Below are 16,002 nucleotides of genomic sequence, written 5' to 3' on the forward strand. Positions count from 1 at the left end.
TTTTTTGACAGAGTCTCGCTCTGTCGCCCAGGCTGGAGTGTAGTGGCCGGATCTCGGCTCACTGCAAGCTCCACCTCCTGGGTTCACGCCATTCTCCTGCCTCAGCCTCCTGAGTAGCTGGGACTACAGGCGCCCGCCACCACGCCTGGCTAGTTTTTTGTATTTTTTAGTAGAGATGGGGTTTCACCGTGTTAGCCAGGATGGTCTCGATCTCCTGACCTCGTGATCCGCCGGTCTCGGCCTCCCAAAGTGCTAGGATTACAGGCGTGAGCCACCGCGCCGGGCCACCAACAGGTTATTTTTTAAGAACAGTTTTAGGTTTAGAGAAAAAATAGAGCAGATAAACTGGGCATGGTGGTGTGCACCTGTCGTCTCAGCTTATTCATATGCTTATTTGCCATCTGCATATCTTTTTGTGAGGTGTCTGTTCAGATCTCTTGCCCACTTTTCAATCGGGTTGTTTTCTTATTGTTGAGTCTTAACAGATTAGCTTAATCAGATTGGCTTTGGGAGGCTGAGGCGAGAGGATCGCTTGAGCGCAGGAGGCAGGGGTTGCAGTGAGTTGAGATCACACCACTGCACTCTAGCCTAGGTGACAGAGAGAGACCCTGTCTCAGAAAGAAAAAAAAAAAGAGCAGAAAGTAGAGAGTTCCCATATACACTCTGCCTCCCACCCTTCTCCCCTCCCCACACTCTCCCGTTATTAACATCTTGCATTAGTGTGGTACATTTGTTACAAGTGATGGACCAATATTGATATTGTAGGGGAGGACAATCTGTTTTCCTTCTACCCTTCTAAGTTCATGACTGAGAACCCTATAACAGAAGACAGATTAATAAGAGAAAAGTGCATAAACCTATTTAATATAAGTTTTATGTGACATGGAAGCCTTTATAAGGAAATGAAGACTCCAAGAAGCAGTTACAGTGTGATATAGGTTTGATAAAGGGCGGACAGTTGTGGAGAATATGGTAGAGCAAAGAGTTTGAAGTAAGTGTAGTCTGCTGGGGGAAGCTTATCAAGGCCCGTTTGTTTAGTTAGATTCCTCTCTGTGTCCCTTCATCTTCAGAGATACGGACGCTCCTTTCCACCAGGTATAGGGAGGGCATCTCTCACCTGAGGGTCTTATGACCTGGCTTCAGGGGAAGGTCAGAAACCCTTCCCACACATGCTGCTTTTGCAGATTCCTTCAGCTTAAAATATTCAATATGTCATTGTGTTAGTCTGTTCTTGCATTGCTATAAAGAAATACCCGAGGCTAGGTAATCTATAAAGAAAAGAGTTTTAATTGGCTCATGGTTCCACAGACTGTATAGGAAGCATGATGCTGGCATCTACTCGGCTCCTGGGGAGGCCTCAGGAAATTTACAATTATGGTGGAAGACACAGGGGGAGCGAGACATCTCGCGTGGCTGGAGCAGGGGAAGCGAGAGAGCAGGGAGGTGCCACATATTTTTAAACAACCAGGTATCATGAGAATTCTGTCATGCAAATGACACTATGGGGATGGTGCTAAACTCTTAGAAACTAAACTATTAGAAACCACCCCCGAGATCCAATCACCTCCCACCAGGCCCCGCCTCCAACATTAGGAATTACAATTGGACAGGAGTTTGGGTGAGGACACAAATCCAAACCATGTCAGTCATGGTGCCATATTTTGTGGTAGCATGTCCTGAATCCCATCAATAAATTATTCTGAACTACCGTTCCATAGTTTCCATTAGGGTTCACTTTTGGTGTTGTACATCCTACTGGTTTTGCCAAATGAATAATGCCATGTGGAACCGTTACAATATTATACAGAATAATTTCACTCCCCTAAAAATTCCTTGTGTGGAACCTACTTACCCTTCCTCCCCCGAGTCCCTGGCAACCACTGATGTTTTTACTGTCTCTATAGCGTTTTTCAGAATGTCACACAGTTGGAATCATACAGGAGGTGGACTCTCCAGATGGGCTTCTTTCACATAGTAATATTCATTTAAGGCTCTTCCATGCCTTTTCATGGTTTGATAGCTCATTTCTTTTTGTTGCTGAATAATAATCTATGGTATGGATGTGCCACAGTTTGTCCATTCATTTATTGAGGGACATCTTGGTTGCTTCCAACTTTTGGCAGTTATGAATTACAAATAAAGCTGGTATAAACATTCATGTTCAGATTTTTGCGTGGACGTAAGTTTTCAACTAATTTGGGCAAATATCTAGAAACGTGATTGCTGGATCCTGTGGTAAGCATATGCTTTGGCCAGGTGCGGTGGCTCATGCCTGTAATCCCGGCACTTTGGGAGGCTGAGGTGGGATCACCTGAGATCTCTACTAAAAAAAAATACAAAAATTAGCTGGGCGTGGTGACGTGTGCCTGTAATACCAGCTACTCAGGAAACTGAGGCAGGAGAATCACTTGAACCTGGGAGGCAGAGGCTGCATTGAGCCAAGATGGCGCCACCGCACTTCAGCCGGGGAAAAAGAGGAAAACCCCCTCAAAAAAAAAAAAAAAAAAAAAAAAAAATGGCCGAGATCCCACCACTGCATTCTAGCCTGGGCAACAAGAGCAAAACTCCATCTCAAAAGAAAAAAAAAAGAAAAGAAAATTCTGGAAAAGCTAGTTCAGTGACATGAATATTGGAATGAGAGCCTAATAAACTTAATTTCTTCCTTTCTAAATCCGTAGTATGGATTCTTGTCTGCAGTAGTTTTTTTTGAGAAAGCAGAAGGGGTAGGTATTGGCAATCAACAAGCTGCAGAATATACCGATTGAGGTCAGTAACTGTAAACGCCCCATGACCGTCTGATCATTTCAACACCAAAAGAAAAAATTAAAATCCCAACTGCTAAAACCTTTGTCTTAGATAACTGTTTGAGTCTCTCCCTACAAGGCCCAGAAAGGAATTAGATACATGTGAATGCAATCTGTTTCCCTTCCCTTGCAGTGCTCTGGAGGAGGAGTCTAGGACAGTAGTCAAGGCCAGCTGCCAGAGAGTCAAGGAAGGGGGAGCAGCCCCATGGAATCCGGAAACCACACCACCCTGGCCCACGGGTTAGTTATATACAACCTCCCAAGCTGGCAACAAACAAAGGGCATGCACGTTCGGGGGATTTTGGTTTCACTGTCAGTGTTTATCTTTGAAGGGTGTCACATCCAGATGAATGGGAAGGGTGTGTTGCAGTTGAGCTGAGGTTTGGTCTTTCTTGACCTTTTTAGGGACACTTACAGGTCCAAACCTGCTTTCAGCCGGCTGGTGGGCATGGTAGGAGACACAATAGTCTCAGGACCAGGACTTCAGGTGGGAGCTGAGATTCAAGAGGGTGGAAACCACTTTGAAATTGAATCAAAGCAGACCTGTCCCCATTCTGTGCTGGGCAGGAGCCAGGTCTCTATGTCCCTGCAGCTCTGGCAACACCTCCGGATCTTTCAGCTTCCCTGGGACTAAGGACCATGCACATTATTAATTCTGATATAAATAGTCACACAGACACATGTCTCAAGATGAGGGTGAGAAGTTGATTACAGCAAATGAATAATAATGATCTCTGTGCTTCACAATAGGAATTCAACCAACCTGAGGTTTATAATTCACTTATTAACTCTTTTTATTTTTATTTTTTGTTGAGATGGAGTGTCCCTCTGTCACCCATGCTGGAGTGCAATGGTGTCAATTTGGCTCACTGCAACCTCCTGGGCTCAAGTGAGTCTCGTGCCTTGAGTGGCTGAGACTACAGGCACATGCCACCATGCCCAACTAATTTTTTTGTATTTTTAGTAGAGATGGGGTTTTGCCATGTTGGCTAGGCTGGTCTCAAACTCCTAGCCTCAAGTGATCCGCCCACCTCAATCTCTTCAAGCGCTGAGATTACAGGGGTAAGCCACTGTGCCTGGCCATAATTCACTTATCGGCCTTTTATATATACATATATATATATATATGATATGACTGGGAGAATCAGCCCTGAGACTCCCACTCCCACCCTGCTCCCCCATTCTCAGTACTGCCCCTCAGAGGCCTCCAGCAGCTCATCCATTTCTGCTAGTCTGGGCCTGGGTACACGCAGGGAGATGTGTACACGGGCTAAGAGCAGAAACTCTCGAGTGAGACACTCCTGAGTTCATGCACTGGCCCTGCCATTTGTCAGCTAATTGATGTTGCATTTAATTGCATCATCTGTATGTAAGCCTAATGATTTGTAGCCATCTTAGAGATGTTGTGAGCTTAAATAACATGGTAGTGAATATTTATTTATTTAATTAATTTATTTGTTATTTAGACAGGGCCTTGCTCTGTCACCCAGGCTGGAGTGCAGTGGCGTGATCATGGCCCACTGCAGCCTTGACCTCCCACACTCAAGTTATCCTCTCACCTCAGCCTCCTGAGTAGCTTGAGACAACAGATGCACGCCACCATACCTGACTAGTTTTTAAAATTTTTCTGCAGAGACGGTGTCTCCCTATGTTGCCCAGGCTGGCCTCGATCTGTTGGGCTCAAGCGATCCTCCTGCCTTGGTCTTCCAGAGTGCTGGGATTACTGGTGTGAGCCACTGCACCCACAGCCTATTTACTGAGAACTGTGGAAGGCCCAGGCACTATTCTAAGAGCTCCAGCTGTTTTGTCTCCCACATTTTTGCTCAGGTAGGAGTTCCAAAGCTGGAGCTTGAAGACTCATATTTTTAGAAAATTTGCAGTGAATTCTGAGGTGGGTCAGATTGAGATTCATGGCTATGCATTCATGTTTAGGTGGTGACTAACCACTCAGGGTTTTAGAAACAAACAGACCTCATTCTGTCACTCACTGACTGAGCGGGGCCAAGTCTTTCAACCTCTCTAAGCCTCAGTGTCCTCATCCATAAAATGGGACCAATTGTAGCATCCACTTCTGAGAACTGTTCAGAAGTGGAAATGAGCCAGTTTAGGTGGCTGTGTCTGGCATACACCAATGGTTTGATAAGTATTAGCTTGTGCCTTTATTGGGCCAACTCCTTTTTGTTAGGTGACTGAGAAACCAAGGACCTTCTGATCTTTATTCATCGTTCACTATTAGTTTAAATTTGTTGCTCTTCCATCCACATGATTCATTCCAAATCCTAAGTGTTGGAGAAACGGAGTTAGTGTGTCATAGAAAAATCTCTGTTTTTGGCCCAGCAGGACTGAGTTTGACTCCATGTAACTGTTTGAGCCTTAGTTTCTTCATCCATAACATGGGAGAACAATACCCTGAATTGCTGCAAGAATTAGAGATAGTTCATGTCAAGGTGTAACATATAGGAATGTGTTATTGCTGGTGTTCTCGTTATAAAATGTACAAGATGTGCAAGCAAAAGGGCAGAAAACCCTTTTTAAAAATTCATGGCTGGGTGTGGTGGCTCACACCTGTAATCTCAGAACTTTGGGAGGCCGAGGTGGGCAGATCACCTGAGGTCGTGAATTTGAGACCGGCCTGATCAACATGGAGAAAACCTGTCTCTACTAAAAATACAAAATTAGCCGGGCATGGTGGTTCATGCCTGTAATCCCAGCAACCCAGGAGGCTGAAGCAGGAGAATCACTTGAACCCGGGAGGCGGAGGTTGCTGTGAGCCGAGATGGCACCATTGCACTCCAGCCTGGGCAACAAGAGTGAAAATCCATCCCAAAAAAAGGAAAAAAAAAATTCACATGGGAAACAGAGGCGGATGGCAGAGAACAGGGGAGTGGCTAGGCACAGTGGCTCATGCCTGTAATCCTAGCACTTTGGGAGGCCAAGGCAGGTGGATTCCTTGAGGTCAGGAGTTCGAGACCAGTCGGACCAACATGGTGAAAACCCATCTCTACTAAAAATACAAAAATTAGCCAGGCATGGTGGTGGGTGCCTGTAGTCCCAGCTACTTGGGAGGCTGAGAGGCAGGAGAATCACTTGAACCCAGGAGGTGGAGGTTGCAGTGAGCCAAGACCGCACCACTGTACTGCTGCATGGGCAACAGACCGAGACTCCATCTCAAAAAAAAAAAAAAAAAAAGAGAACAAGGGAGGGTCTGGGGTTCAGAGCTTTGGGGAACAGACTTCAGTAGCACCAACACTCCAGGCAGGATCAATGCTACAAAGACACGGGTCACAACTAAACTGGAGAACATGGCCAAGGAAGGGAACTGAAGTGTCCTGGCTCAGCCCTGTTTAGGGCTGAGCCAAGTAGGGCTGAGCCAGAACACTTCCTCCTTTTTTTGTGAACAGTCTACCTACATTTCAGCTACAGGGCTGGCTTCACCCAGTCCGTAGGGAGGGAGGAGAGGGCTGGTCTGTGACTTCAGTGCTGAGGTTTGGATCAAGACAGAGGGAAACTTCCTCTTCCCAGACCCTTTGCAAGGAAGAATGGCGTATTACTTGTCACCGACAGGGGTTATTATTACTAAATGGAGTCAGTATAAATACTTTCCAATAAAGCATGTCCAGTGCTCGGGTTTTTAGTTTTGCACGTCCGTGAAATGTCTGCCACCTCCCTCTTCTGAATGGTTGGAAACTGGGCATCTGTTCCTTTAAATAGGAAACATTTCTTGTTCGAGTGAGTCATCTCTGTTCTGCTTTAGGAGTAAAATTTACCCTGCAGTTCATTCTGCTGTGAAGTTTTCTCTTTCTCTCGGAGACCGGGTTCTGCCCTTCTGCTGGAGGAAAGTGTTTTCACAGGTTCTCCTCCTTTTATCTCTTGTGTTTTTTTTTCAAGCCCTGCTGAATTTGCTAGTCAACTCAACAGGAAGTGAGGCGGTGGAGGGAGGCAGAAGAGCCAGGGTGGTTATTGAAAGTAAAAGAAACTTCTTCCTGGGAGCCTTTCCCACCCCCTTCCCCACTGAGCACGTGGAGTTAGGCAGGTTAGGGGACTCAGAGACTGCCATGGTGCCAGGAAAGGGTGGAGCGGGTGAGTGCCTGTTGCCGAGGTGGCCTCTTCAACAGGAAACCACATATTTTTGTTTCTTAACTTGCTCTAGAAACAGGGCTGTGGGGGTGGGGAAGCAGCTTGGATCTGCCCTGCTGAGGACACCTCTGGGTGCTGCCTGGCCCAGGTCTCCTGTGGGGTTTCTCTCTGAGCCATTGCCTCTGATCTTGCTACTTTTTCACTCTGAGCAGTCTCCATTTCCTCTGCTACCTTTTTGTCCTCCCAGCTTCCCTACTGCCTCGAATACAGATACACGGTCTCCCTCCTGTGAACCCGTTTGGAGAGTCCAGAAAACTTTATCAATCCACTTTTTTGTCTTTTTCATTTGGCTCTGGGGCCGAGGGTTAAGTTCTTTATTCTGTCGAATCACGATGCCCTGGGTGCACAGCCCGCTTACCCCTCTTCCGTGTCTTAAGGGTTTCCTTTTATCTCTCCACCCCCACCCCTGCCCTCCTGCTCTCTCTCTTGCTCCCCAAAGATAATTCTCTAATGTTTTGATGTGGATTCGTGGATTTATTTGTATCTTTGCAAAATGTATTTTTCTTTTGTATATGTACGCTGTTTTTTAACTATGCGATCTCAGGCAAGTAAGTAATTCCTCTGTGCCTCTGTTATCTCATTGTTAAATGGGATTAATAATGCCTCGAGAGGTGACTGTGAGGCTTGAAGGAGATAATACGCATACATCACTTACTACATGAGTTAGCAATTATTACTGCATATTAATACTATTGGCATTTTATTTTACTCATTCTGTTTCTATTTCTTTTTTATTTATTTATTTTTTGAGACAAGATCTTGCTTTGTCACCCAAGGCTGGAGTGCAGTGGTGCAATCACAGCTCACTGCAGCCTCGACATCCTGGGATCAAGCAATGTTCCCATCTCAGCCTTCAGATTAACTGGGACCACAGGCGCGTGCTACCACACTTGGTTAATTCAAAAATTTTTCTTCATAGAGATGGTGTCTCACTATGTTGCCCAGGCTGCTCTCAAACTCCTACGCTCAAGGGATCCTCCCTCCTTGGCCTCCCAAAGTGCTAGGATTACAGGCATGAGCCACTGTGGCCACCCAGGCATTGATGTTATCAGGCCACCTTGACCTAGCCCTCTCTGGTGAGGAGTCCTTTTCAGATACTTCATTCAGTCTTCTCAGCTATGAGTCCCTGCCCTCTGAAAGCTTATATTCTATTTGGGGAAAGACAAAAGGCAGTTTCAAAGAAGAGAGGTGCTTGATTTTCTTTTCCCTACTTTTAACATCAGAAAACATTTCATCTAACTCAGTATGAAGGCAATCTTTTGTTTACTGATCTATCCCTAGAGCCCAGTATGGTGAGGGCCCCAGGATTTGCCTCTTTGATAAGATGGTAAACCCATCTTCAGCTGACTTTGTGGTTTCCCCAGCTATACTCATATATAAGGATCACCTTTGGTAAGATAGGTTTACCATCTTACCAAAGAGTTTTTGCATTTTAGAGTTTTTTCTTTTTAGATTTTTTTATTTTAGAATTTTTTTATTTCAGAGTTTTTTTCTTTTTAGAGGTTTTTCATTTTAGAGTTTTTTCTTTTTTAGAGTTGTTTTTTTTTGAGTTTTTTAGGCTGCTGAGAGTGGAATCTGGTGACTTGGGGCCACAGAGATGCTCCTTGGCTAAACCAGGGGCTTTAGCACTGAAAGTTCGCAGTCACCCTGAGAACCAAGATGAGGGCTCTGCAATGTCCAATCTCAAGACTTCTCCGAGGTGCTCCATCAAGATTCATTGAATGAAAAAATTAAAGTCTTAATGATGAACCCAGAAAAATCTTTAAATCCTAAATATGAAATGAAAGTGTTCTCAGTTACAATCCAGTCCAACGTCCTCGTTTTGGAATGTGGAAATGAGGCGCCGAAGGTAAAATGGCCCATCCAAAGTCATAGCCAGGGGCCAGTGCTCAGGTGGCCAGGTGCCCCGCCCCACCCTGCAGGCAGTCTCCTGGACCATCAGGCCTTTTTCCTCCAGCTTTAGAAGCTTTAGAAGACGCTCTGTTCACTCAGGGGCAAGTGGTAAGCGTTCTCTCCCCTCTAGTGTTTGTGACTTAGAGGAGTTTCGAAACAGGAAGTACAGCTGGCTGTGCCCTTCATCCTTCATTAGGCGTTTGCTCTTGTCTTAGATGCTCAGATGGCAGCGGAGAGGCCTGTGACGAAGGTGTTACCATCGTGAGAGTAAGGTAAGGATTTGCCCCTTTGTTAAGGTCAGAGGGGCCTTTTGGGAGGAAGGCCTTTGATTCTGGAGTTTTCTAGGCTGCTGAGAGTGAGGTCGGGTGGCCCTGGGGCCATGGAGGTGATCCTTGTATGTGAATGTGGATGGGAAACCATGAAGTTAGTGGAAGAGGTAGCAGTCCCTCTGAGAGCCTTGCTGAGGGCGGTGCAGTTTCCAGATCTCAAGGTCAGTCTGGCTTAGACTGATTAAGTTCTAGGAGTTTCTGAAATGCTGCCAGTTTACCTACTTGTATAAAGGCTTCATCCTGATCCCAGCCAAATTTGTCAAAGAGTAGAAGCCAAAATTTAAATCTCAACTAACTTTGCTGCTACAGCTATCCTCCTACCAACACACATACCCACCAGCATACACATTTGCCAACATAAACACACACACACATGCACATACACACACCCATGTGGTCCTACTAATTCAATTATTTATTTTTTAAAGAAATTAAAAAAGGCTGGACGCAGTGGCTCACACCTGTAATCCCAGCACTTTGGGAGGCCGAGGCGGGTGAATCACCTGAGGTCGGGAGTTTGAGACCAGCCTGACCAACATGGAGAAACCCTGTCTTTACTAAAAATACAAAATTAGCCGGATATGGTGGCGCATGCCTGTAATCCCAGCTACTCAGGAGGATGAGGCAGGAGAATCGCTTGAACCTGGGAGACAGAAGTTGTGGTGAGCCGAGATTGTGCCATTGCACTCCAGCCTGGGCAATAAGAGCAAAACTCCGTCTCAAAAAAAAAAAGAAAAGAAAAGAAAGAGAAATTAAAAAGATACAGAACAGTTCAAGAAACAATATAATGGGAAGACTAGATGGACAAAATCGGAGACCTGTACTTGTGGGGTTAAGCATTTACGGGTGAAGTTGCAAGTTTCATTCTGTTTGACAATGATGGGATTATATGTTTTGTTGAGGTTCGGACACCTTTGCTGGGTTGTTTGAACGCCGTGGCTGCAGCGCCCTGTTATGGACACCACGTGCGTGCAGAATGGATGTCTGTCAGGTTTGGGGGGAGCCCACAGTGTGAGGCAGCCAGCCTGGACCCGAGGGAGTGGCAATACTACCTACCGGTTAGGGGTTTGGGCCTTAGAGTGAGTGGCTTTCAGGTTCTCTCAGGCTTCGGATGAGATGCAGGTTTCTGTTTCCGACGGTGAATGCATGTTTTGCTTTTTCCCCACCTGTGGGGTAGTTATCACTGCAAGAGCTAGGACACTGCTAGAATATTACTGGAGTGATTGTGATGAGATGGAAGGTATTTGCAATTTAATTGTGGCATGTAATACAGTGGTAGAATGGGACTCTGGAATGAGATGCTGGGGCCTAGATTCTAGCACTTCCTTTGTGAGGCTCTGACCCCCTCTCGCCTATAGTGGATTTGTTAAGAACTTCTGTTTTTGTGGTTTTGTTATTATATATTTTTTTGAAATGTTATTCTCCAAAAATGTTATGATTTTATGTTTTTCTTCATGAGATTCTTTCACCACCTTCCAGCTGCAAGTAGAATGGTGTCTAAATCTTTGTGATCTGTCATTGAAGCCCTTGAGTGAGATACTTAAATCTGGCTGTGGCTCTCTCTCTTACTAGCTTATTTCCAAGCCGTGATTTTTCACAACAGAAAAATGGGGATAATAATGGTAGTTTCTTCAGAGGCTTTTAGTGAAATGAGGTTAAAAAATATTTTTATGTTTATATGGATATATAGGTTATAAACATTTATGTATCATTTATTTATATGATTATTATAAACACATATTTATATTTAAATATTTTGGGGCATAAATATATAAAATAATTATACATATGTAATACAAATAGACATACATTTACTATTTAGCAGAGATTATATAAAATCTATGTATTACATGGCAAAATATTCAAATTTACATATGTTGTAAATACATGTGGAAAAAAATTGGTCACACAAAATGTGACCAAAGAATTACTTCCAAATGGCAAGTTTTTAAGTAATTTTTATTTTCTTTTTATACTTCTTTGTACTTTCTCTATGAAACAAGTGTTACTTTTACTATTTTGAGGAAGCAAAAAGACAAGTACATTATTTTAAAAATACTAGCTTAACAAAACTGCTAGCCCATAAACTACTGCAGAACATCTAGGTCCCATAAAACAAGAACCGCCACGTGATGTCTCTCCCCGTGCAGTGCTCGATGGCCCGTTGTTAATGGTGTCGTAAATCCTTTGCCAGTGACCGTTTTCTAGGTACTGTGACTAGAGGGATGTGTAACTTAAGCAAAAAGCAAAGAACAGAAAAGGCTGACTATCATCCGACAGTGTATCCTGGAATACCTGGGCCAGAGAAGAAGCCATGTTAGCATTTTCCCTTCTAAATGTCAGTTATGATTGGATGGGGAAACCACTTAAAAAGCATTGCCACGTTGTTGAAGAGGTAATGAAATGAGTGAGATGAGGTGGCTATGGAGGACGGAGCTATGCGCCAATCTTATTATATCCAAATTCATGTCATCTCAGCCTTGGATTGTATTGATTTTTATCATATACTGTCAGAAAATGCTATTGAATATGTAACAAGAGACTCAAAAAGGTTTATTCCTTTTGACCCAATGATACTACTTTTAGGAAATTATTCTAAGAAAATAATTAGAGGTATACTTAAAGATTTGCATTTCAAGGTCATCCTAAATGTAATCAGAAACTGGCTATATAAATTATAACCCATCTCTAAGATTAAATGCTTTACAGATATTAAAACCCATGCTGTAGAAGAAAAACTAAAGACATCAGGAAAGTACTTACAATACGAGATATACCTATCAGTGGAAAAATCCACTTATACTGCAGAAATATGATGCATTCAAATACAAGGAAAAATGTGTATGCATAAAATATTTGGTGGGAAAGAGTAAAATATTATTGGGCATTTATCTTTGGATGGTGGAATTATACATAATTTTATTTTTCCTTTTTATCTTTTCTGTATTTTCTAAAATGACTACACTAAGTGTTTTTATCCTCAGAAAAAAATAATTGAGGGACAGGGGAAAGGAAGTCCTGCTTTCATTTGATTCTTTGGCTGGTTTTATTCTGTAAGATGAGATTTCAATAGAGGTTAGAATGCATTAAAAATTTTAAAGACAGTTGAACTAACGGCACTAAACAGGGTTAGATCTAGTTTAGATCTTTTCCAGCATATGAATAAGAATGGATCTTTAAAGATTTTAACTAGTTATATTTTTAGAATAAGTAATACATGTACACGGTAAAAATTTAAACAGTACAAACTGTGCAGGAAGGTCTGGGAGGTAAAGCAACTCTCACTGTCACCTGCACCCATCGGCCTTCCCACACCGCACGGCCACATCTGTGTGTAATTCTGCTTTTCTTTAACATTACTGAAGGAACTTCCTGTGTGTTTTTTGTTAGAGCTCTTCTGTGAATACACAAAATATGTACTGATCAATACATTATGTAGATCACACATGCTCAACCACACTGATCTTCCTATTCTCTCTAGTAGCCAAATAGAGTTCCCTGGAATATGATTAATAGCTTACCTAAATCTTCTAATACCGATAAACAGTTGTTTCTGCTCTTTTGTTATTTCAAGGAATGCTACCATGAATCGTATATGGTTTTGAGTATACTTATGGTTTTGAGTATATGTATATGGTTTTGAGTATACTTATGGTTTTGAGTATACTTATGTTTAAGTGAATATGGTTTTGAGTATACTTATGTTTAAGTGAATGTAGGAAAAACTCTTGGAAGTTAAATTGTGGGCCAAAGTTGATGTGAATTTTACATTTTGACAGAGATGGCTAAATTACCCACCTGTTTTTTTGTTTTGTTTTGGTTTTGGTTTTGCTTTTTTTTTTTTTAAGAGTTGGGGTCTTGCTACCTGGGGTCTTGCCCAGGTTAGACCTGAACTCCTGGGCCACGTTGGTTTATTTTACTGCATTCCCAGTGCCTAGAGCAACAATTGACATGTACCAGCAGTATCTATTGGAAATTCTGACACCTTGAGGAGGTGCCAGTGTCACAGCCGGGCTTGATCTAAGCTCCTAACCATGGCACTGCTGCCCTCCCCCACACTGACTGTCGCCCTTGTTAGGGGAGCCTCAGTCTTGTTCCTATGAAGAATGGAGCACAAACACCACTCCGAGGTTTTTTTTTTTTTTTTTTTTTACTATGGACAGGGGCCGTCAGAGCAGGGAACGTGGTAGAGCCTGGGGCTCAAGGGAAAACCCCTGATGTCAGGTCGCTGGCATGATAATTGTCTGGAGTTTGCTGAAACACGACCCTCTCCCTTAGAAAAATTGTGTGAAAATACCACATAACCTGACTTAGAGACTGTGTAGGTTGAAAGGGCTGTCAGGGGTGACTGGGTCAGTTTCCAGTCTTGAGTTCCTGACCAGCTAGCTGTAGGCACTGGTCCTTGGGCCCTTCAGAGACCTCTCCCTGCCCCATGTACTCCTCCCGCTGTTGTTTCAATCAGACCCCATCACTCCCGCCCTCCAGCACTGAAATGCCTCCTCCTAATAGGTCCCAGTAGGTCCCCTGCCTCCAAGTCTTCCAGTCTATCCTTTGCACTTTAAGTGTTAATCCCAACTGGGTGACATCATTCCCATTTTCACAGTCCTTTCTTAGTTCCTCATCACCTCCAGGACAAAGCCTAAACCCCTTGCCCCATGGTAATGAGGCCCCTTTGTGACATGGTACCTGGCTAGAGCTTCATCCCTTTGTCCCGTCACTCCATCCCAGACCCTTTGTAGTTACTTTATTGAGCTCCTTGTGCCTGCCTGAATGGACTTGAAAGTTCTTACCTCCATCTTTTACATTAATTGTTTCCTGTAAGAATTGTGCTTTCTCACATTCTCCCCAGAATCCCTTCCCCACAGGAAGCCCTTCTCCCAGGCTGAGTTAAGGCTTCTTCCTCTACATCCCTACCACACTCTGGTCACAACCCTCTAACCATCGGCTTGTTTTTTTTTTTTTTTTGCGAGATGGAGTCTTGCTCTTTTGCCCAGGCTGGAGTGCGGTGGTGCGATCTCCGCTCACTGCAACTTCCACCTCCCAGGTTCAAGCGATTCTCCCACCCCAGCCTCCTGAGTAGCTGGGATTATAGGCATGCGCCACCATGCCTGGCTAATTTTGTATTTTTTAAGTAGAGATAAAGTTTCTCCATGTTGGTCAGGCTGGACTCTAACTCCCAATCTCAGATGATCTGCCCACCTTGGCCTCCCAAAGTGTTGGGGTTACAGTCATGAGCCATTGCACCCAGCCCATTGGCTTGTTTGTATATCTACCTTCCTAAACAGTAAGAGGGAACTCGTCTGCTGTTCTTTTTCTCTCCTGTGCTCACAGCACAATGACCAGTATCTAGTAGATGCAGTAGCCTTTGATGAACAAGCCAGCAAATGGTACTTTTCTTCCTTATCTGAACATACCATTATATTTTGACTTAGATTATATTCTCCTGCCTTTTGAAGAGATGGACTTCAGCAGAAATCTTTATGATATTGGGGAACAACTGGACAGTGAAGATCTGGCCTCCCTCAAGTTCCTGAGCCTGGACTGCATCCCACAAAGGAAGCAAGAACCCATCAAGGATGCCTTGATGTTATTCCAGAGACTCCAGGAAAAGAGAATGTTGGAGGAAAACAATCTGTCCTTCCTCAAGGAGCTGCTCTTCCGAATTAATAGACTGGATTTGCTCACTACTTACCTAAACACTAGAAAGGAGGAGATGGAAAGGGAACTTCGGGCACCAGGCAGGGCTCAGATTTCTGCCTACAGGTGGGTAGAAACTCCCAGCGTGGGGACTGGGAGGTGCGGGTTGAATGGACAACTTCTGTGGGCAGGGCTGATTGGGGCTTGTCTTTGTGGATCTGCCTATAGAGCCTGGGAGCCCAGCTATGCCACAGTTCTAAGCTTCTACAGAAAGACAGTGGTGCCTTGGGTGGTCCTGCTAAAGGCTGTAAAACTTAACTTCTCCCCACCCTAGAGAGAGTGGGTAGACAAAGGCGTGAGAGAGAAACCACATTCAGTATCACTTGGGAGGCTTTGGGAAGATGTCCCACTGGAGCTAGATTAAGAAATTTAGGGGCCTTATGTATAATTCTGTAAAAATGCTAAGACCATAAAATAAAAATTTATTTTTCAAAGTGAAACATTACTTAGAGGTATGCTGAAGTTATAACAGAGTTTTTCTAAATGTTCTCATTTTTTTCCTCTCTTATCTTGGTGCCTCTTGATATCCAGATTGTGTGCTTACTTTGTCCATACATTGAGTAAAGCATCACGGCTTCCCACCTTGAAATCCCCCTCCCATCTGCTTGCGGATGGCTGTGGAAATTTTCAATGAGATTTAAGGGTTTTTTGCCACACTTAAAGACTCGAATGACAAAGTTCATGACAGAGCTGTAAGCCGCTGGCCTGGCACATACAGCTAGGCAGTCCCCACCGAGGCTGTCCAGCTCCTGTGAGCCTGGCTGTATGACAATTCTAAGCTTTATAGGAAGACAGTGGCACCTTGGGTCATCTTGCCAAAGGCTGTACAACTCAGCTTCTCCCCACCCTAGGGAGAGTGGGTAACCAAAGGTGTGAGAGAGAAACCCCATTCAGTTACAACTTCATGATGCTGTGACAAGACTTTAAAAACAGAAACACGTTGTCACCTACTCTCTTTCAACATCTCCTATTATCGGACACTACTTAAAGCAATTTTAGCTTTGCTTTCAGGAAGCTTCTACTGAAGCCTTCGCTCTGGGCCCATTTCATTGTCTCTGTTTGCTTGTCGATAGCTATGGCATGTGAGATGGAAAGGGTTCCCAGCCAGGGCTGACAACTGCTGCCCTCTGATGGCCCAGCCC

General features: G+C 44.0%; 1 protein-coding gene across 9 annotated transcripts in view; it reads left to right on the forward strand.

The window, feature by feature from the left end:
• CASP8 (caspase 8) overlaps window positions 1–16,002 on the forward strand; it is a 59,194-nt gene that overhangs the window by 25,927 nt on the left and 17,265 nt on the right. For 3 of the 9 annotated variants that reach the window (XR_002733052.2, XM_023218812.2, XM_023218822.2), the window contains exons 1-2: window positions 6,719–6,884; window positions 14,596–14,926. Coding sequence is in view for 8 of the 9 variants with exons in the window: in XM_023218812.2 (XP_023074580.1) it covers window positions 6,860–6,884; window positions 14,596–14,926 (356 nt within the window). In the remaining variant the exon portion in view is untranslated. The other 6 variants (XM_023218830.2, XM_023218876.2, XM_023218867.2 and 3 more) reach the window with 4 other exon arrangements.

The sequence above is a fragment of the Piliocolobus tephrosceles genome, chromosome 11 (assembly GCF_002776525.5).
Source record: "Piliocolobus tephrosceles isolate RC106 chromosome 11, ASM277652v3, whole genome shotgun sequence".
NCBI classification, from domain to species: domain Eukaryota; kingdom Metazoa; phylum Chordata; class Mammalia; order Primates; family Cercopithecidae; genus Piliocolobus; species Piliocolobus tephrosceles.